General features: G+C 51.4%; 1 protein-coding gene across 2 annotated transcripts; it reads right to left on the reverse strand.

Moving 5' to 3' along the window:
• Nucleotides 1–2017: 2017 nt before the first annotated feature.
• On the reverse strand, nt 2018–15709 carry PHC2 (polyhomeotic homolog 2). 2 transcript variants are annotated; one of them, XM_053452195.1, is made up of 16 exons: nt 15634–15709; nt 11279–11439; nt 9670–9831; nt 9336–9413; nt 8721–8876; nt 8334–8423; nt 7821–8103; nt 7385–7734; nt 7031–7163; nt 4370–4578; nt 4015–4041; nt 3509–3599; nt 3244–3358; nt 2984–3125; nt 2526–2808; nt 2018–2174 (listed from the first exon to the last, which is right to left on the reverse strand). In XM_053452195.1, exons 2-16 carry the CDS (start codon nt 11387–11389, stop codon nt 2020–2022), a joined length of 2385 nt encoding a protein of 794 aa, XP_053308170.1. In that variant the 5' UTR covers nt 11390–11439; nt 15634–15709; the 3' UTR covers nt 2018–2019. The 2 variants fall into 2 exon arrangements, with proteins under 2 accessions (XP_053308170.1, XP_053308171.1); XM_053452196.1 differs by lacking the exons at nt 7031–7163; nt 7385–7734; nt 7821–8103; ... (4 more) ...; nt 11279–11439; nt 15634–15709 and adding an exon at nt 5911–6109.
• Between the last annotated feature and the right edge of the window lie 5435 nt (nt 15710–21144).

A 21144-nucleotide genomic window follows, 5' to 3' on the forward strand; every position in this document is an offset into this window, starting at 1 on the left:
AATGTGTTGTGTAAAGGTTATGCCGTCAGCATGTTAATACCGTGTAAATACCCTATATACATATTAACACCGCTCCTTTTTTTCTATATGAAATACAAGCCACATGTATTTAGAACCTAGTTATCTCTCTCATTAAATGAAATTATAGGGGATTAAGAAACTGACAGGTCGCAGAAGGAATATCAGTTTGAATTATGTATCAAAAAAAAAGAAGGGGAAACAGTTTAAAAGTTGCTATTTGTATCTGTTGTGAGAATAAACATGTACATGCAATGTTTGTAAATTGCTCTTTCCATCTGCGTGTTTTACTTCCTCCGGGGTCCTGGGGCCCCGGCCCGGACAGCGCTGAGTTTGGTGCTCATGCTTCTGTTACTTGGATCGAGACGCGTTGAACATCTGAAGAGGCCAAACGCTACGAGCAGGTAATGTAACCGGGATTTTATTGTGTAAACAGAGCGATAACCTGAATGTGACACGTGTGACAGGTAATGACATACCAGCTAGTGCTTCGGCCCCTGCACCCGCCGGCTGCTGGGGTGACAGCGCGCGTCCCGAGCCCGCAGCCCAAACGCCTATGCCCAGCCCGCAACCCAGACGCCTATCCCGAGCCTGCGTCCCGAGCCCACGCTGCTGATGATTTCAGGGGCATTTTGGGGTTGAAGGCTCTTGGTTTGGATACATGGGCCATGAGTGATGAAAATCAGAAAAATACCCGTAAAACGGTTTACTGCTGAAAGATATTTTGTAATGATCGCATCTCCCATGATGCACCTGTGCCCTTCCCCCCACAGCTTTGTCTTGTTTTAAGACAGGGGCAGAAGAGTTCCCAAAATGCCTCAAACACTCAGACTTTCATAGTACCTAAAACAAACTCTTATTACAAAAAAAATCTTATTTTTCTAATCCTTAGCAGGTAAATGTAATACTGGCATTTAATGGGCGCCGGCAGAAACGAACAATGAATGAAATAAATAACTGGCGATAACGTGTGCTTCTTGTCAGTTTCACTGGAGATATTTAGGTTTGTTTTGTGGTGGCAGCCTGTGGCAGAGCCAGAATTATCTGATCGGTTCTCTCCTTTCCTTTTGCAAAGGGTGCCTGAACCAATCAGCAACTTAATAGTGGATATAACTTGATGGGGAGGAATAATTGTGCAGATCCTGAGAACGGGGAGTCAAGGCGGCCGCTCAGACGCACGCACGGTGGTTTCTAATACAGATCTGTTGCTTGTATTGACCCGGAAACACCATAACGCGGGTTTATTTAGTGAACAGGACTATGAAATCTAGGGACAGACGTGGTAATTATAATGACGGTGCTTCCCACCACGATGCTGGTTCTGTAGAATCGTCCCCACCGGGCACGGTCACCAAGTGCAGAACATGAACTCTATCAGCATTAAAGAGCGTTACGGGAGCCGACCGGCACACAGGGAGGGTTAATGCCATTACGTGTTCCACCCGCGTGCATGAGTCTGCCGCCCACGCTCCCCCCATAACAATTCTGTTACCTGCCCCAGCAGCTAAATTAGCCCCTCAGAAGTGTTTTCATCCGGTTATTCAGCTTTCAGAAAATCCTACAAGGATATTAAACAGAGGAAACCACTGAGCCTCCATCCATCAAGATGGCCTCCGTTCCCCTGCGACGCGATCATTCAGGGACCCGCTTGGTCTTTTATAAACCGCAGCATGGGGTGGATTCTATAATCTCTATCTGCCTGATGGCAGCGGACGGAGACTTCCAGAAATCAAAAGGCAGAAAAGGTTTGGGCAAAGGTACGTCAATAAACGACCTTGGCCTCAAGAAACGTGAGATGAGGGTTAAAGGTCCGCAGATAATCCACCCCACGGTCACACGGAGTCTCTGAAAAACGTTTGGGTGAAGGCCGATCGCCGGACAGAGGCGACATCATCAAGCCTCAAAAAAGGTGATAATGTAAGAATAAAAATAAAAAGGAATCTGTAAACTAGATCAGAATACGCACACTTTCCAAAAGTGATTCTTATCGTCAGCGTCTCGCTACGAGTCTTTGAGAGTGCTGATCCTGGCGTAGATCTTTAGAGCTGGACCCAGCTTAATGTTCATGGCGCTCATCAGATGGTCCTCACGGAGGAGCAGGAGAGCTTGGCCGTCAATCTCCTGCGCCCGGAACTCTTCAGATATCTCCTGGCAGCCTGTGGGGTCCGAGGCAAGAGGGTTAGTAGGGTGAAGACAACCAAAACCTTTATTTCTGTCCTGCAATCTTACAGGATCTACTCCGTGACCAACAACATCCACCAGATCCAGCCAAGAACATTAAAGATGTTACATAACGCGCACCGAGGTCCCAAGTTGAGCTGTTTTAGGCGGAGGAGATCCTGCCCAAAGAACGGATACAGGTTTCGTTCTAAGCGCCAGGGCCGGCAGCCTTTTTCAGCAATGACCTGAACTGAAGAACCTATTGCTAACCTTAGATAACTAAATGTGGAAGGTTATCGGCCCCAAGGATCCAGTCTGAGGGGTAAAACACAATATGCGTGACCCACCTGGCAAAGAGCGAATGAACTCACAAACATCTTCCACTTTCCACTTGGTGGGGTCGCTGGGAAGGAAGTTTTGGTTTAGAGACAGCAGCTCCTCGCTGGGTAATCTGGGCAGCTCCAAATCCGTCCCTCGCTCGCGCTGCTGGGACAGGGAGGAACTGGCCGAGACGGGGGACAGAGGCTCCTCGTAGCTGGAGTTATCCGAGTCCTCTTGGCTGTTTCTGTGTTTTAGGCTGGAGGAACCAGGTAAAGGCACTGAGCTCAGGGGAGTGATGGATCCGGACAACTGCAGAGGAGTAGAGATCGCTGCAATATTACGACTCAAAGGACCCCGTCCCCGTTAAACGGACCCCGTCACCGTTAAACGGACCGCGGCTTTTATGCCACATAACGGTTTACGTTCCATCTCGTAGAAGCAGAAAATTCCCACCAGCTGCTAGACACAGAATCAGAGTTCTTACCTGCTTTTTTGGGTCCATGTTCTGATTATTGGAGCCTACTTTCCGTGACCTCCTGCGTCCATGCTTTGGCCCCCCGGTTTTCTGCAGTTTGCTGCGGTCGGGGTGGAAGAGGCCGACCCGTTTGGTGCAGCCCACGTTGTACCTGCACGAGCCCAGAGCAAGAACCTTCTCAGACACATTGTTCTTCTTCAAATGACCGTGTTAAATGGGAAATGATACGTTTAAACGATGAGCACGCGTACCCCTCCCCTGCCACTTACCTTTTCGCACACGCCATGGAGCAGAACCTCTTAGAACGCTTAAACTTGTACTCAAAGTCTACTCGACCACAGAGCTCACACTTCAGCTTGGGAGGTTCCCCATCTTCTTTGTGTTCTGAAAAAGGAGTTAAAGTCAGGGAGTCTTTAACCAAAACGCAGAGAGGTAAATACATGAAACCCAGGAACTGCCACGCGAGGGGGGGCGCTAGCAAGAAGAGCAGCCAGCCGCGGGCAGATACCCCTCCCCCGTCACTCAGATCCGTACCCGGCACAAAGTTCTCCTCCATCTCGGAGTCAGTGGTCGTCGTGTCCTGCTGGGGAAGCTTTTCAGGCAGAAGCAGCGAGGATCGTCCCACCTGTCGGATAGAGAAGAGACAGCATGGAGCTCCTGGACGGCAACCTACAGCCTGGCTCTAGAAGCACACGGGCCGCATAGGCTTCAGCGTGACTATATCTTGCGCGTGGGACGGCTGGGATTAATGAGCGTCGTAGAAACACCACAATACAACAAACAGCTTAATGCAGTAAGTCTCTTGGACCCCACCTAATCGCCCCGAAGTAGCAAAGACTGCCAGCGGTTTGGAGCAGCACTGCGAGTCTGCGCTCATGCAGACTCTCCAGCCCGTGCGTGCGCATGTCACTTCACGCCATCAGAGGCCGGTGCAACGCAAAACCCCAGATGGCTCTGAGCAAAGCAGCTGCTGCGCGGGGCGACCTCCGCACTGGAGGCTGAGCAGGGAGGCTGAGCAAACGCTCATAAGAGACACTCACCTCTAGGACGGCTCTGCTCCTGAGTGACTGCAAAGGTAAAAGCGACATGAATGACACAGAAATATACCCAAAACACAAGACAAGTCATTTCACCACAACGTGAACAAATCAGGGTCTCCTAAACCCCCCGCCCGCAGGACACACACCTGTGGCCCCCAAATCACTAAGAAGGGAGGCAGTTCTATCATCTGAGCATTTCCCGCAATATTCAGGCAGTCCGTCAGCAAATGATTCCCATAACGCATCGGACAGAGGGCTGTGGAGAACCCGTTCTGAATATCGGGGACACCCCTTGCTTTGGTTAGTACCCCATGTAAGTCCCCTGAGATGGGGTATAAAGTCGAGCTGGTCATACCGGGAAGGGCTGAGCTCCCTCCTGGATCACGAAGCCTTCAATGACGTGGGTGAGGATTTGGGGTTTGACCACGGCCTGCGGCAGTTTGTTCTCACCGTTCTGAGGAGTGGTGCCAGTGGCCGCGGCCGGTACGGGAGAGGAGCCGGTCCCCGAGGTCATGTCCGAGTTGGGATGACTGCGTGGGTCTGGATGAGCCGTCCGCCCGGAGTCTGGAGAACGAGACACAGGTTATCAGGACGCGGCACGAGTGTCGCCTCTCAATCGTTTAACCAGAGCGGCCATGGGCAAGGGCCCCGGACCCCGTGCATTTAGGTGTATATATATATATAGGTGCAGCATAAGGCCAGGGTATCTACAGTATCTGGTAAAACAGATGGATCTATGTTTCTACCGCTCTGTTACCCATTAACTCTGTGCGGTACAAGCTGGACTGAGTTTTGGGAGCTCTGGAAGCCGTCCTGAAGGATTCGGTTCACGATATGTCAGGGCTCCAGCATCTCTATCCAAATTAAACAAAAGAACAAGCGGCAGCTCCGTGGCACCCAATGTGTTAAACGCGGGTTTCTTTTGTCTTGGTAAATAACGTCAGTAAAGCCCGTTAGCGGCTCGGCACCAATATCCCGTTCCGGGATTTCCATTGCGTTTTGAGCCATACATTTGCTCTAAGCCTGCAGGGGCTGTTAGCGGAGAGAAGCGAGCAGCAGCCTCCACACACAAATACCCAGGATCTGCCCCCGGCTGCCACAATAAGCCTGGCAGGAAGAGCGGGACGCCTGGGAGGGTTTCCCAAAATAGGGGATGAAGCAGATCATCTGCACCCGGAATGTTTTACACGGACGGGGCGCAGGGCTTTGAGGTATCCTGCCCTTTGGAGTCCTCAGCGGGCAAGCGGAGCGACCAATAGTCCAGGACGCTAAAAACTCCCAAAATCTAATTGGAAACTTGCAGCCGTTCTGATTTCTCGGCGGAGTGCCAGCTGAGGCTTTATGGTGACGCGGTCTGATTAGGCCGTTCTCACTCTGCTCCCGTCTGCTAGCGAGTTCCCCACCACCTCGGCTGTACGGCAGATCCTCGCTCCATTCACGCAAAATAAAATGAGCAGGAAGCGTAATTAACAGATGCAGAAAGATGTGCTGTTAACAGCTGAACCACGCGGAGTTTGAATTTTGTTCCCACCGTTGGGCGACTCATTCACAAAACACAAGAGCAGAAAAATACACCCGAACCCCACTGCAGAGGGGCATCAACAGATCCGGAGGCAACTACCCCAGCAATCACAGCCGACTAAATGAACAGGACAACAAACTGTTAACCCTGCACACAAACCATGGCTCTCTCACCGAAGGAGTAGTGGAAACTGGAGTTGGCGTTTGGGAAAGGGTCTCATTAAAGAACAGCCAAGATTCTCTCTTTTTTTTGATCCAGTCTAAGGCAGAAGCACCTCAAACCTCTCGTTAGCCCCAACATGGGGTAAATCTCGTGGAAACCTCCCCCCAACCACAACAAAGAAAACGTCACAAACCCGGAGAGACAGGACTCACCCTCCAGAGAGCAACTGGACAGAGGCAGCTTCCCAGGGGCCAGGCCTCTGCCGGAGTGGCCCGATAGGCGGTGTCCGCTGCCCCAGTGGCCGTGCCCCCTGGCGCTGCATGGACGGCTCACACGCGCTCCATGGCCCTTTGTTGTGATCTCCTGTGCCAGCCTCACACCCCGGGGAGGGCAGGCCTCAGCCGGCACATTGTCCACATACAACCCCCTCACTCGCAGACAATGAATGAGCAGCTCAGCCTTTGTACTCCTCCTGAGCGAGGGCTGCCCTTCCCCGACTCCCTCCTCCAATCCCCGAGCCCCAGGCAGGAGGGGGAATCAGCAAAGAAAGCAGAAGGAGGAGGCTGCAGGCAGCTGCTACAGCACCTCGCCAGCTGCCCCTGTGTGTGCAGGGAGGTGCGCAGGGGCCCCGCTGCTGGGTGGTGTGTGGCCGCATGGAAACCCACAGCAAACTCGCTCTGGACCCCTACTGATCTTCTCTCCCTCCTGCATGGGGAGACCGAGGACCCCACGCACTCGGACTCCCCGCTGGGATCATTTTACTGGTTGTCTCGGGGGTCAGTGGTCTCTGGCATGCGCGTTGGGTACTCTCTGCCACCACGAACCTCCACAGATGCCACCTTCATACCGGACAATCAATATATTTTGTGTGGAGCTTTGTGCCAATTGCCACCCGAAGGGTGATGCCCCCCCCCTACTGGGGTATCAGCGCAAAACACAAAAACCATGAGAAGAAAGAGTGGCTGTTGGGGCATCTCGCACCAATAAAAATAAAAGCCCCTAAGAGCAGCCAATCAAGATACGTCAGGTGCATGCTGGGAAGTTTTCTGTTCTAAACCTAAAAGCTGCCAGCATGTGAGTCTGAACTTCCCAGAGGGGCTATGTACAGAATTCTGTAGGCCTGTGAGGGCCAATCTAGACAAACTGTGAAACGTCAAGAAGCAGTTAGTCCACCTCGACTGTCTGGACCCCGGAAGCTTCCGGGATAGAAGATCGGGTGGAAAACCAAGAAATATGTCATGGATAGTTACACGATGTGCAACTATGTGTTGCAGAAAACAGAGCAGCCCCTGCACACACCTAGGCCATGTAGAAAAAGGCAAGTGGAGTTACCATGTGGCAGGGGTCCGTTATGCTCCGGGGTCCCTGTGATGGAGGCAACCTGTGGCGGTAGTGCACCTTGAGACAGCACCTGTGCAGAAGACATGTTTCTCTGCGGGACAGCATTATGTTTCCGGAAGGTTTCCTGCGGTAGGAGAGGAGACACATTGTCAGGACACGATCACTTTCTACACACCGCACACGAATGAACGGCATATCCGTCCCAGACATTCGCTCGCTTACTCACTCGGAAAACAGGACATTTAAATGGCCCGATTATAGGAAACATCCATGTGATTTGAGCCCTCCTGGGGCTGGGAGTGTTCGCTCCACTCAACCTCCTCCATATGCCCTGGGTGCACTTACCGTAGCAGTGGGTGCTTGTACGTGGAGGACTACAGGGTTCTGTGAGAGAGTCCTGCTCGATGCTGTGGGCTCCTGCCCTTCATGGAACGGCCTCGCCAAGGGTTGAGGAGCAGATGTCTGAGCAGCCAAGCTGGACTTCTGGCCGACGGACTCCACACCGACTGATGCGGGTTCCTGCTGGGCCTGGGAGGTGACCGTCAGGGCAGTGAGGGACTGGGACGCCTGCGTCTGGAGAGGGGAACTGATTTGGGAGAGAGGGAGAAGGCCTGGCCTGGGCTGGAACTGCTGCTGGATCACAAGCTGATGCTGGACTTGCTTCTGATGCTGCTGCACCAGCTGATGCGTGTAAGCTGTGGGGGCAAAAAAAATCACCAGGTTTTACCCAACGGGTTTAGCTGCACCTCATCTGACACAGATGTCAGTGTTGGGTGTTTACCTGGAGAAACAATGCTGTGCGTGGTGACTGGAACCATCGCCCTGCCGTTCGTTGTTCCTCGGCTCTCCATGCCCTGGTTCTCCACCTTCTTATAGCCGTCTGAAGAGTCATCAGTGCCCACCCGTGCTGCTTGCAGGAGAACATGCGCTGCTGGTTTTGGGTTAGATGTGGTGCTTGTGGTCTGAAGGCTCAGACTGCCTGTGGCCGGCTTCATGGCAAGGCTAGGAAGGTGTGACTGGCCGAGCGGCGTCCCTTGCTTGCCACGTAAAGCCAGCTTCTGAACCTGAAACACAGGTGGCAACATCTGCACCATGACCTCGCAGTGCTCCTGTGTCATCACGAGGTGGCACAGAAACACGTAAGATGGACTGAAAGGGACGCTATTCCTACTCTAGAAAGTAGGGAAATCGCTGCAATGCCACGGGATCAAAACGGGGCCGAAACACACAGAATTATAAAGCTGCAGATTCATTATGAGCCCTCAGGAGAGAGTCTGGACTGAGTGCCACTTACCTGAGCGCCACTCAGAGGGGGCTGGGTGGGGGCTCCAGCACTGACCTCGGACTGGACGCTTGTCACCGTGGCCGTGGGAGTAAAGATGAGCTGGGGAGAAAGGAACAGCAAAGTGACCATGAGACATGGATTCCAGCCGCCATCACCAATATGAGCTGAGCTGCAGGCAGGCGTCTGGGGACCCCCAGGCAAACCATTCACTGTATTCAGGCACCAGCCACCAACTGACATAAATACCCCCCCCCCCGGTCCTACTCGCAGTATTGTTAACAATCAGCATGGAAATCACTTTTAAGAACAGACACAGCAATTATTTCTGCGACCCCCGCAGGGTTAGGGTTGTTTCCCCTAACCCTAAGAGTTGTTTCCACCGCTCTGTCCGCTTACCATCTGTGCGCGCAGGTACATCTGAGCCTGGCTAGCCGTGAGAGCGGGCGACGTGGCATTTCCCAGCAGCACCGCTTGTTGTGTGATGCCCGACGAGGCTGTGGAGCTTACAGTCTGTGCGCGGCCGATGATTTGGGGGGACGTCGTTAGGTTAATCTGCTGGATGATAGAAAGTAGGTCGCGGCAAGAAAGGACAAGTTCCACGTCCGAGACTCAGGGGCAGCTTCTAACAGATGGGATTTACTGTGCTTACTGGCCCAGGACCCGCTACTACTACTGCTGCTGCTGCTTTATTAGGACAGCCAGGATCTCTGGGAGTGCGGATTAGCAGCACTCCCGGCTTACTCCTGAGATATTATATATTATATCTAGATATATCTGTGTGGTAGGCATGGATCCTGTAGGGAAATGCCGTATATGCCGTAAGCGTCTCATTAAGGAGAGCAGGCAGGTAGTCCCCTCTCGCTGCAGAGCGTTGCTGCCACCTTCTGGCTATCGGTCAAACTGCAGAATATTTTTTGCAGTTTCTCAGTTTTTAGGATCCCAGTCCTTCCCAGCGGATTATCTGTCTCCCCTTTGCACCCCACGTCTGGAGTAGGGAAACATCTCGCTTACCGTGGTGGGCTGAGATGGGGTCTGCTGAGACACATTAGTCACAGACGGAGTCCCCTGACGGCTGGCGGCCAATCCGGCCTGAAAGACAGATTGCGCAGGAGTACGATTTTACAGACAGCGATGCAGACTCACTCTGATGGACACAGCATGCGCATGCATGGCCCCTGACACAACGACATGCACAGGCACTGTCTGATGCGTGCTGCATCGCGGCCGTTTGCCTCCAATCCCCATCAATCTGGTGATTCCGCGTATCTCTTAAGTTTCAGCTGAAGGTTACCGGCAGCGTGACTGGCATGTGGTGCTACCAATTGTTTCCCAGAATCCCCCTCACCTGCTGCACAGCGGCCAGGCTCTGGAGCTGGGAGCTGCTCAGGTGCTGCTGCTGCTGTAGCGCTGCCGTCTGCAGCATGAGGTGCTGTTGCTGCGCTGCGTACATCTGCTGCAGGTACTGCGCTGCTGTGCTAGGCTGCCGATGCAGAGCCTGCTGGATCACCTGTGAGCAGATACATTAAATGCGCCAAAAACGATTAACGGGAAACAAGAAACGACATCAATAGACGGGAACGCCGCTAATTATCCGACAGAAAACCTGCATCAGGCTCCCGAATATCGCAGCTACTTCTGCAGAGGAGAAAACCAAAAGATGTGCGTTCCGAATGAGATATGCTGCAGCCCCAAGGTCAAACCTGCCGGGATCGAGTGAGCAGCGTGTCGTGCGTGCCTCACCCCTGCCTCAGCTGGTAAGCGGAACAGAGCGAATAGTAGTAATTTACTGCGGCACCCCACGGACAGGGAGCTCCATTTCTAACATCGCTTCACAGTTTCTGAGCCTTCCAAGCCGGCTGCCTTGTGCTTTCTCTACAATCTGCAGGCACTGGCTCCCCAAGGGTTAATGCCTTCAGAACCTAGCTACCCCTGTCAGAGGAGGTCAAAGGTTAAGAGGGTTAAAGAGCTGACCTTGTTATCCACCCACTGAAGCTGCAAATACAAAACATCCTGAAGAGCATTCATCCATCACCAGCCTCCCCTACTGCTGCCTCCTATCCATCATCCAGGGGCTGACAGCGGCCCCTGCAGGGCCATCAGACCCCCGCAGGGCCATCAGACCCCCGCAGGGCCATCAGACCCCCACGGACGACTCCTGTAGTTACATTGCCCCCGCCGGCAGATCGGCCCCATCCGGCCCGTCTAGTCTGAAATGACTCAAACCTTAATCAGTCGTTAGTCTTGTCTTAGACAGGAGCTGTATGTCTATCCCATGCACCTTTACATTCCCTCGCTGGATTAGCCTCTAGCAGTTCTCCCGGGAGGCTGTTCCACTTATCTACCACCCTCTCAGTAAAAAAAAAAAAAAAAAAAAGTTGATGCTTTCGTTGTGCTGCAGATTAAGGACAGAGCTCGTCAGCCAGCTCCAAAAAAATGCATGCAGACAGCCATGGCAGAAATTCCTTGGTAGGATCAGAACATTCATGGCAGTGACACAGGACGGCTCCCTTACCTGTCGGGGGCGGCCTGGCGTCGGCGAGCGGCCCACTCCCTGCGTCGTTGTCCTTGGTCTCTCCGGCTCGAGCGACTCCCAGATCCGGAAACAAGCAGTCAGGCTTTTGTCAAACATGACAAAGAGCCGACCTCTGACCCCATCTGACTCTTCTCTCCAAAGCTACACTAAATTCTGCCCCCAACGCAGGTTTCAGGGCAAAGACTTTGTGACACCAAATGATTTATCAGGAGAAAGGCTTGGGGGCCACGGATAATGCACTTTAACCAACTCACCGTCACCAACTGGCTTCACGTTATCCGGCAATATCGTAACCACCCTGGGGTGCAACAACCAGCTGGGGCAATGGGGAGCGCAAGGGTCTTCAAAGGGTTAAGCACTTGGGACCGTAGTGGCAGGAGAGGGCAGTGTAATTCCCGGGGCTCGCTGCATAGCACATTACCTGCACAGTCTGCCGGTCCGGGATCCCGCTGTATACCGGTAACGAGGCAGTGGACTGGCGCCCATTGGTGCTGCTGCTGGAGGATTGGGACGTCTGCTGCTCGTTCTCCATACTTTTAGCGAAAAGTCCCAAAAATTAGGGCAAATAACGCGCGACACCACCTGATGGGGCAGAAACAGAAGACATCGTAAACATGGTGTACAGCTTGCCCACGGGTTCATTCGCACTGCCGGGTTCTGGACTCAGTCGGCGAGAGGAGGAGGGAGGGAGGTCTTCCGGGTTCTGGACTCAGTCGGCTGGAGGAGGGACGGAGGTTCGGGAGGAGGAGGAGTCGTCTGCCGGTTCTAATAATGAATGGGTCCCACAGTGTTTTAATGTGTAAACCGGCAGACAATTATCAAAGACATTCACAGAGCAGTGGTTTTTGGCCAAACACTCTTCTGATTTCCGGGGTGTGTGCGACATCAGCGTGGACCCCCTCACTTCCGTTACCTCAAAGCCCCCGCCCCACCTCAACCCAGAGCTGCCGTCTGTGCGGGGCTGCCCCTGGCAGAGTATAAGTGTTAGAGAAAACACCAAAACCACCACGAGGAGCCCGCAAAAGCCACGTCAGACATCATCAACAGGCATTTTGGGAAAGTGAGAATGATATTCTCATTCCCTTTACTGTGCTGGCCTGAGGGAATGAGAGTTATGGTCCACCAATGGGTGGAGAGCAGCTGCAGGCAGCAGATTAACCCACTGGAGGCCAAGGAAGTAATCAGACCATCCCTTTAGCACGTGGTTTGGTAATGGTTTGGCCCTGTAGTTAGATTCACCCCACTTTCCATAGAATGGGTTCAACCAGCTGGCCCACGTCAGGTACAGCAATAAGGGGTCATATTTTTATAACCCTGGTGGGGGGCAATTTCTCATGTAAACCACTGAATAATGAAATGAGCCACACGAGCCAGCATACAGTATAGATGGATAGTTTATTCCGACAAAGCTGCACCTCTCTACCTATAAGGAGCGACGCCGCCTGCGGCGCAGCAAACACTGGGAGATGAGCACTTGGCCAACCAGTCTTCCCAGGTCTTCGTCATTGCGCATGGTGAACTGCAGGTGCCGCGGGCTGATGTGTCTCTGGCCATTGGCCGCCACCTGCAGAATCTCAGTGGTTAAATACTGCAGCACAGCAGCCAGGTACACCGGGGCCAATCTGCTCACGCGGTGCCAGTAATACACCCGGGAAAGGTGCCGCCAAACTCTGGAAACGGAGAAGCAGAGCTGCGTGAGGGAGGAGCGCCTCCACGGGGGCCGCCTGTGGCCCGTACCTCTTCCAACCATCTTATCTGCACCGTTTGCAACAGTTGCATTCAGGGACCAACTGTAAGTGTGAGGACGGTCACTGTGATTGGCCAGCTGAGAATGCACTCTGACCAATCACAGTCAAGGCACCTGAGCAGGGCGATCCCAGTGATAACGTGACCAGTGAGGGTCAGCATCCTTCTAGCATGTTCTTGTTTTATAGTGGACACATTCACCAAGCGTGCCTTGGCACCTGCTGACTGGGTGATGAATAATCTACAGTTTGCGACGGAGGGCCTGGAGCATGACACCCACCCCCCTCCCCGAGTGATAGGGGCCCCTAGGACCCCCCACTCACAGGTTCTTAAGTCTCAAACCTGCCGGCCAAGAACAAACTAATGTCCAAGTCCAGCCTGTAACCAAATCACATGGATTAGGGCAGAAGAAAATATTAATTAACCCCAACAGAAGCCCAGCCACCGGGGAGGGGGTGCCTTAGTAAATACCTGATGGGTCGCTTTATAGAAATGCCCTCATTCTAAAGGAACCCTAAGCCTAGCTACAATGCCCCGGGTACAGCCTCACCCCAACCCCCTGCGAGCAGACACCACGTGGCTCATTAGACGGGTTGTGGCATTAATCTGGTGACCCTCACAATGGAGGCAGTGAGCGGACCCCCTGCCTAATTAGCATCCCAGTGATACCCCCCACTCCCATCACTGACAGGAACAAGCACTGCACACAATGTCACAAACAGACTGGGCTCCTACCAGTTTAACCACTGTCCAGGCTGGGCCTTCCAGCATCCGAATCCCACACACAGCCGCCTTTGTTCCTGTTACCCCCTTACCTCCCGCAATCCCATCCCCGCTCCGGAGCACGACAGGAACAGCTTAATTTCCTCATGATTATGGTGTTACCTAGCAACAGCCAATCAGTGGCTGCCCTGTTTTTTTCTTTTTTTTTTTCCAGCATGCATGTGATTGTGGGTAATCTATCCAGCTTTATCCATCAGCAGGAACACGGTACCCAGGGAAGTGAGAGGGCCCCGGGGCCAGTCACCCGGGTCTGAGCCAATGCGAGCTGGGAGCGGACGGGTCCCGCTGGGTGCTTGGGGGACGCCTGCAGACAGAGTGCTTTCTTATGAATAAATATGGCCATAAACGTGGGCAGGGAAGGCCCTTAACACTTAGCACGAGGCACCTTCGATCACACAAGGAGCGGACTCCCTGCGATGTGACCTTTCTGGGCTCTGCTGGGTTAATGACGGAGGCCAAATGTCCCCAGGATGTGACTTTACGACTTCCTGCACATGGCTTTGATCCATACAGCCCCCCCCCTCAGTGCAGGAAGCAGGGTGTTTTAAGTGCTGTAATCAATCCCACCAACCTGCCACCTGGGTATCAGCTTCCACATTCATGGCCGCCTCACTAACCCAGAGGCTTCAGAATTATTAACTCGGGGCCCTTAGAACCGGTTCCCAAGCGCATGAAATACAAGGTGCTCTAGGGACCTCAGACTTCCACCAGAGATGGTACAAAAAAACATAGTGGGGGAGGTCGGGCTGTAAGACCTGTGTTTTTTATGTGGGGAACGTACAGACTAAATGGGACTGCTGGTTCTTATCTGCCACCAAGATCTACGTTCCACCAGGGAAGCTAATTGGCAGCTTTGATCTCAGTGTTTCTAACAGAGCTGGTGAGGCTGATCTGGGTTCAGACTCTTTATCTCCAAACCCCCTCCAGATGCAGAGACTTCCTTCCACCCAAAGCAATAAATCCAGAGGGCGCGAGCTGTAAATCACCCAAAAGACAACACTCCTGACATCCCCAGAACAGTCCCTCTGCCCCAAGAGTCAAGAAAATGCCTACCGCGTGTCCCATAAATCATGTCTTTACTGTCTCTGATCTGTAGCTACTGCAGATCCAGGGGCAGGAGGAAATTGTACCAGCCCAGAAAAAAATCCAGGAGCAGGGGAAAATTAGACCAGTCTAGAACCAGAGAAGAGAGAAATTAGACCAGTCTAGAACCAGATCAGGGACTGATGGAAATTAGACCAGCCTAGAACCAGATCCAGTGGCTGATGTAAATTAGACCAGCCTAGAACCAGGATGCAAAAGCTGGGAAAAATTAGACCAGCCTAGAACTGTGATGCATGGCCTGGGACCTCCGTTAACACAAATGGCAGTTTGTCCGCTTAGTGCCAGCCCCGCATTATTATGATGGCAGTGCGTATACCGGCAGACAGCTATTACCGGCTTCATAAATGCCATCATATTCCACGGTGCTGTACAAGTCGCAGGCTATTTAGCAGGCTCTGGGCAGGTCACGGTCCTACTGGGGGGGGGGGGCAGAACGGTAACGGAAAAAGTGCAGCAGCCACCAAACACAGCGGGCATAAGCAGAAGGTCCAGGGTCCAGACATCGGATCCCACGTCCCCTTTCACTAAGACATATGTTTGAGCTATACATGCATTACAGAGATTGCCTGGTTGCCACATGGGGCCACGTCCAAAGAGCTTACACCTTTGATAAACAGAAAGGGTCTGGTTAACCCAAACTGGCCCAGATACAAACTACATGATAAAAATGTGGAACAAACGGGAAAAAAGGCCACGAGATGGCACTTCGGCAAAGGGGTCCGTGAGTCCAACCTAGAACCGGAGGTGACTAGGTGACCAGCTGCGGCCGACAGCTGATAATATTATTATTAACCCTATCTGTGCCAAGCATGGAAGACCTCTTCATCGCAGTTCGCCTGCTGTGGGCCCCAGAGTAATCTATGGCTCCACAAAACAGCCCTGACATTAAAGATGGGCCTGTCCAGGGGGAGAGTAATTCTCAGCATCCAAGCACAGAGCCCAGGGTAATTCCCAGCATCCCCAGTACAATTCCCACTATCCCCAATATGATTCCAAGTATAAATGCCAGCATTCTCCAGTATCCCCAATACAACTCCCAATATCCTCGATCTCCAATATTACCAATATAATTTCCAGGGTCCCAGTACACTGCACTTTAGTCTCTACAATTTCCTGTGCAATCCCCAGTATCCTCCCCAGTACCTGGCTGTGTCAGCCCCGGGGCTCCTCCTGCTGCATGGTACCTGTCTCTGTCTTCTCCTCACAGTCCCAGTGTCTCCAGTGCTCCCAGTATAATTCTAGCTCCCCCAATCAGACCCAGCAAGGGGAGTCAAATGCCATCATTCATTAGCATTCCTGTGCGAATCACGTGGCCAGCTCAGCTAATCAGCGATCTGGGGCTGTGTGGCCCCGCCTCTCCCGAGCTCCCTTGGCAGGTTCTTTGCTGCAGGCTGCTACTGATCTCCATGGCAACAAAAGTGGGTGGGAACAGGGAGAGGAGGCCTTTCCCCTTCTACCATTCCCAGTATGGAATTGTATGTTATTATACTGGTCCCAGTTAACTATACATTATACAGGGGTAGGTCACTGATTTAACTATACTTTATACAAGGGGCCGGTCACTGATATAACTATACATTTTACATTACACAGGGGCCGGTCACTGATTTAACTATACTTTATACAGGGGGCCGGCTCGCTGATTTAACAACACCTTATACAAGGGGCCGGTCACTGATATAACTATACATTATACAGGGGGCCGGCTCGCTGATTTAACAATACTTTATACAAGGGGCCGGTCACTGATATAACTATACATTTTACATTACACAGGGGCCGGTCACTGATTTATCTATACATTATACAGGGGGCCAGCATCTCACTGATTTAGCTTTACATTATATGGGGCGTGTCTGATTCAGTTTTACATTCTGCGGGGCGTGTCACTGATTTAGCAGTTACACATCATATATATATATATATATATACGGTAAGATATGTAGATTGTAAGCTTGCGAGCCGAGTCTCTCCACCTAATGTATCGGTTTGTCTTAGTCTGTGAATTCTCGTCTTGTCGCAACCTTGAATATATGTATTGTAAAAAGCGCTGTGTAAACTGTTAAACTGCACTATATAAATAAATAATAATAATAATAATAACAGATAATAATACAAATAATAATAATAATAATAGTTATTGGATAAAACCCTCCTGCGCTCTCCGGGGTTCTCTGCAGCCCCATCTAGTGGTTGTTTGTAAGATTGCAGAGTGAGACGCGCTGCAGAATCCTCATCCAATGGCTTCCGTGCTCAAATTTAACAAAAAAGGGAGACGTAAATAATGGTGGTACTGGGGTCAGGGGGATGTATAGATTATAGATGTGAGGGGATATATAGGTTGTGGAGGTATAAAGGTGAGGGGATCTATAGATTATGGAGGCATAGATGCAGGGGGGATGTATAGATTATGGAGGTATAGATGTGAGGGGATGTATAGAATATGGGGGTATAGATGTGAGGGCTATGTATAGATTATGGAGGTATAGATGTGAGGGGATGTATAGATTATGGAGGTATAAAGGTGAGGGGATGTGTAGGTTATGGAGGTATAGATGTGAGGGAATGTATTGATTATGGAGGTATAGCTGTGAGGGAATGTATAGATTATGGAGGTATAGATGTGAGGGGATGTATAGAATATGGGGGTATAGATGTGAGGGGGATGTATAGATTATGGAGGTATAGAGGTGAGGGGGAGGTATAGATTATGGAGGCAGGGCAGTAGGAAGATTGAGGCACTCTGCAGCCTCCAGCAGTGGCGGAACTACCGGGGTCGCAGGGGTCGCGACTGCGCCCGGGCCCCGGTGGCAGGGGGGCCCAAGCCAAGGGGCCGCCCAAAATCGGGCCCCGGCGGCAAGGGGCCCCAAGGTCTATGAGTTATAGACGGCCGTAGAGGCCGCATAGGCCCAGTCAGGACCGGACTGACTGGGCCTATGCGGCCTCTACGGCCGTCTATAACTCAGGGCAAAAGGGGCACTTGCCCCTTAACCCTGCAGCAGCTGCTACCGGGCCCGCCACTCTAGGGGGCCCGGGCAACCCCCACGATTAATTCCGCGGGGGGCCGCTACTTACTGGCAGACGAGGATGCCGGGGGACGCAGGAATCCAACAGTCACGTGACGTACGTGACGTACGTCACATGACCCTGCTGCGCATCTGCTTCCCCCTATGCACTGAACAAGTTGGTCTGCGAGCGCCGAGCGGCACATACTTTTTACATCTTCGGTTGTTCAGGTAAGGGGAGGCTGCATGAAGGAGTATTTGAGATTGAGTGAGAGAATTAATGAATATCTGTGAAGGAGTGAGTGAATGAATGTTTGTGAATGAGTATATGTAAATGAGTATCTGAATGAGGGAATTAATGGGTATCAATGTATGAATATCTGAATGATTGAATGGATTATCTGTGAATTAGTGAGTAAATATTTGTGAATTAATATATATGTGTGTGTGTGTGTGTGTGTGTGTGTGTGAGAGATAGCATGGATGTGTAAGGGGGGGCAAAGATACCACAGTCAGGCTGTTTTGGTGGAAAGATGCCACAGGAGGGCTGTTTTGGGGCCAAAAATGCCACAGGAGGGCTGTTATGGTGGCAAAGATGCCACAGGCGGGCTGTTATGGGGCCAAAGATCCCACAGGCGGGCTGTTATGGGGCCAAAGATGCCACAGGAGGGCTGTTATGGTGGCAAAGATGCCACAGGAGGGCTGTTATGGTGGCAAAGATGCCACAGGCGGGCTGTTATGGGGCCAAAGATGCCACAGGCGGGCTGTTATGGGGCCAAAAATGCCACAGGCGGGCTGTTATGGGGCCAAAGATGCCACAGGCGGACTGTTTTGGTGGCAAAGATGCCACAGGCGGGCTGTTTTGGTGCCACAGGCGGGCTGTTTTGGGGCCAAAGATGCCACAGGAGTGCTGTTTTGGGGCCAAAGATGCCACAGGAGGGCTGTTTTGGGGCCAAAGATGCCACAGGAGGGCTGTTATGGTGGCAAAGATGCCACAGGCGGGCTGTTATGGGGCCAAAGATGCCACAGGCGGGCTGTTATGGGGCCAAAGATGCCACAGGCGGGCTGTTATGGTGGCAAAGATGCCACAGGAGGGCTGTTATGGTGGCAAAGATGCCACAGGAGGGCTGTTATGGTGGCAAAGATGCCACAGGCGGGCTGTTATGGGGCCAAAGATGCCACAGGCGGGCTGTTATGGGGCCAAAGATGCCACAGGAGGGCTGTTATGGTGGCAAAGATGCCACAGGAGGGCTGTTATGGGGCCAAAGATGCCACAGGCGGGCTGTTATGGGGCCAAAGATGCCACAGGCGGGGTGTTTTGGTGGCAAAGATGCCACAGGCGGACTGTTTTGGTGGCAAAAATGCCACAGTCAGGCTGTTTTGGTGGAAAGATTATTTATGTATTCAAAGAAAAAGGGGCGCATGTACAAAAAGGGCCCTATGTACATGCGCCCCTTTTTCTTTGATTATGCCCTTTGAACATGCGCCCCTTTTTCTTTGATTTTTTTACAGAAATGATTCAATATGTAAATTGAATTTGTTGAAAAAAAATTGTTGGGTAAAAATCATGTTTTTTTTGGGGGGTGGGGGGCCCTTAACAGATTCTCGCACCCGGGCCCTGAGGGGTCTAGTTACGCCCCTGGCCTCCAGGACTGGTTGGGGAGATCACAGATCTCCTTAACCAGCCCAACATTAAAGAAACCATCTAAATGCATGGGCACTCTGAGCAGCTGCCCAGGGGCCCAGCGTTCTAGGGGCCCCGGGGCGAATGACATTGCTGCCAGTGATTCACCACGAAGCCCCTAAAAAATAGTAGCGTCTATATAGGGGCGGGGCGATCAGATAAGCCACCTCCTCCGGGGCGGTCTTCAGGGGAGTGTAGAGGCAGCTGCACGGTTGTGCTGTCCCCAGCCAGCCCTGCTCATCGGGCGCCCAGTGGGCATTGCGCTGGTCGGGGGAGGAGCTGTCCGATGAGCAGGGCTGGTTGGGGGATTTCAATCTCCCTGTAACCGGCCCGACATTAGGGAGTGCGGGGTCTGTCCAATCAGACCTCGGCTTCCTGCTCCCTAACCACTACGCGCCGGCAAATGAGGCAGAGCGCGGGGATATGACGTCACCCCGGCGCTCTGCATCAATAGCCGGCGCATAATGATGAGGGAGCACGAAAGCAGAGGCCTGGAGTGACAGACTTCGCGCTCCCGTGACAGCATGGAAGAAAGAAGATGATGCAGGATGATTGAAAAGGATGGAAGATGAGAAAGGTAAGAGATGGGGAGAAAGGGTTTTAAGCTCTGTGTATATAGAGTGTGAATTAGTGAGCGAGTGTAAAAGTGTATATAATAGATTTGTATAAAGGCAAAGATCACACAAGCAGGGTGTTTGAGCCTTGGGGGCCAAGATGTCACAGGGCAGGCTGTTTGGGGACAAATGGCAAGTCCTATGTGTGTAATTTGGGTGCTGGTCGGGTTCTATGTGGGCAGTGTGGACGCCAGGGCTGGCTTTGGGGTGTGCGACCTGTGATCTATGCCTGCAATTTACGGGGTTTATCTCTACCTTTAATGCTGAGTTTTTATGTGAATTCCAATTGATCTATACCTGTAAAGCTTGCTTTTTGTTATTCTGTTGATCTATATCTGCTATGCTGTGTGTCCGTACATTATTGATGTATACCTGCAAATACAGGGTTTGTATGTCTTATTCAGTTGATCAATACCTACAAAGCTGTTTCCGTTTGTTTTTTTTATTTGATCTATACCCTCAGTGCTGAGTTTACATGTGATTTCCAGTTGATCTATACCTGGAATGCTGGATTTGTGTGTTCTGTTGATCAATACTTGCAATGCTATGTTTCCATACATTATTATTGTATACCTGCAAATACAGGATTTGTGTGTCTGATTCTGTTTATTTGTGAATAACATGCGAATTTCAATTGATCTATACATGCAAAGCTGGGTTTGTGTGTTCATGTGTTGATCTGTGCCGGCTATGTTTCCATACATTATTTATGTATGCCTGTAATTCAAGGGTTTGTATGTCTTATTCAGTTGATCTATACATGCAAGTGCTGTTTTGTGTGTTTATTTGATCTATATCTAAACCTCAGGGAGTAAGTAAAAGAGAGGTTTGGTTTAGTGAATGAGGGGACAAAGGGATTCTGGGGATGATTGCTGGGGAGAGGACATCTCAATGTCACGGTAGGGTCAGAAAGAGGTAAGATGTGAGGGGATGTGTAGGTTATGGAGGTATAGATGTGAGGGGATGTGTAGGTTATGGAGGTATAGATGTGAGGGGTATGTATTGTAAAAGATTCTAACACATTTAACATCTCTTCTAACCCCAATTAAGAAAAGGACCATATATAATTATTGGTATAGGCAATAGTCAAAGATATGTAACCATTGTTCATAAATAAATGATCATTAAGATATATTAATGGGCTTCAGGGTTTCCTTGACCTTAAAATATGGAAGGAAGGATTTGCTGAACAGGCATTCTATAGATAGGATAGTAACTTGTTAATGCATGGTAAAGTTGTAACTGTAAAAGGGCATTACAGCATGCGCACAGCGACCACCTGAAATAGGGTTTAGACGTGTAAAGACCTTAGTAAGCTGTTTGAACGCCCAATTAGGTGAAGACCAATAGA

This window comes from Spea bombifrons, chromosome 12 (genome assembly GCF_027358695.1).
Source record: "Spea bombifrons isolate aSpeBom1 chromosome 12, aSpeBom1.2.pri, whole genome shotgun sequence".
Classification (NCBI taxonomy): domain Eukaryota; kingdom Metazoa; phylum Chordata; class Amphibia; order Anura; family Pelobatidae; genus Spea; species Spea bombifrons.

Coding starts and splice junctions, on each gene's coding strand:
- PHC2 (XM_053452195.1), bottom strand. CDS start 11,389: ATGGAGAACGAGCAGCAGACGTCCCAATCCTCCAGCAGCAGCACCAAT. Junction 3,359..3,508: donor GGAGGAGAACTTTGTGCCGG/GTACGGATCTGA, acceptor CTCCTTTTTCAG/AACACAAAGAAGATGGGGAA. Junction 2,175..2,525: donor GTTCATTCGCTCTTTGCCAG/GTGGGTCACGCA, acceptor CGGACCCCACAG/GCTGCCAGGAGATATCTGAA.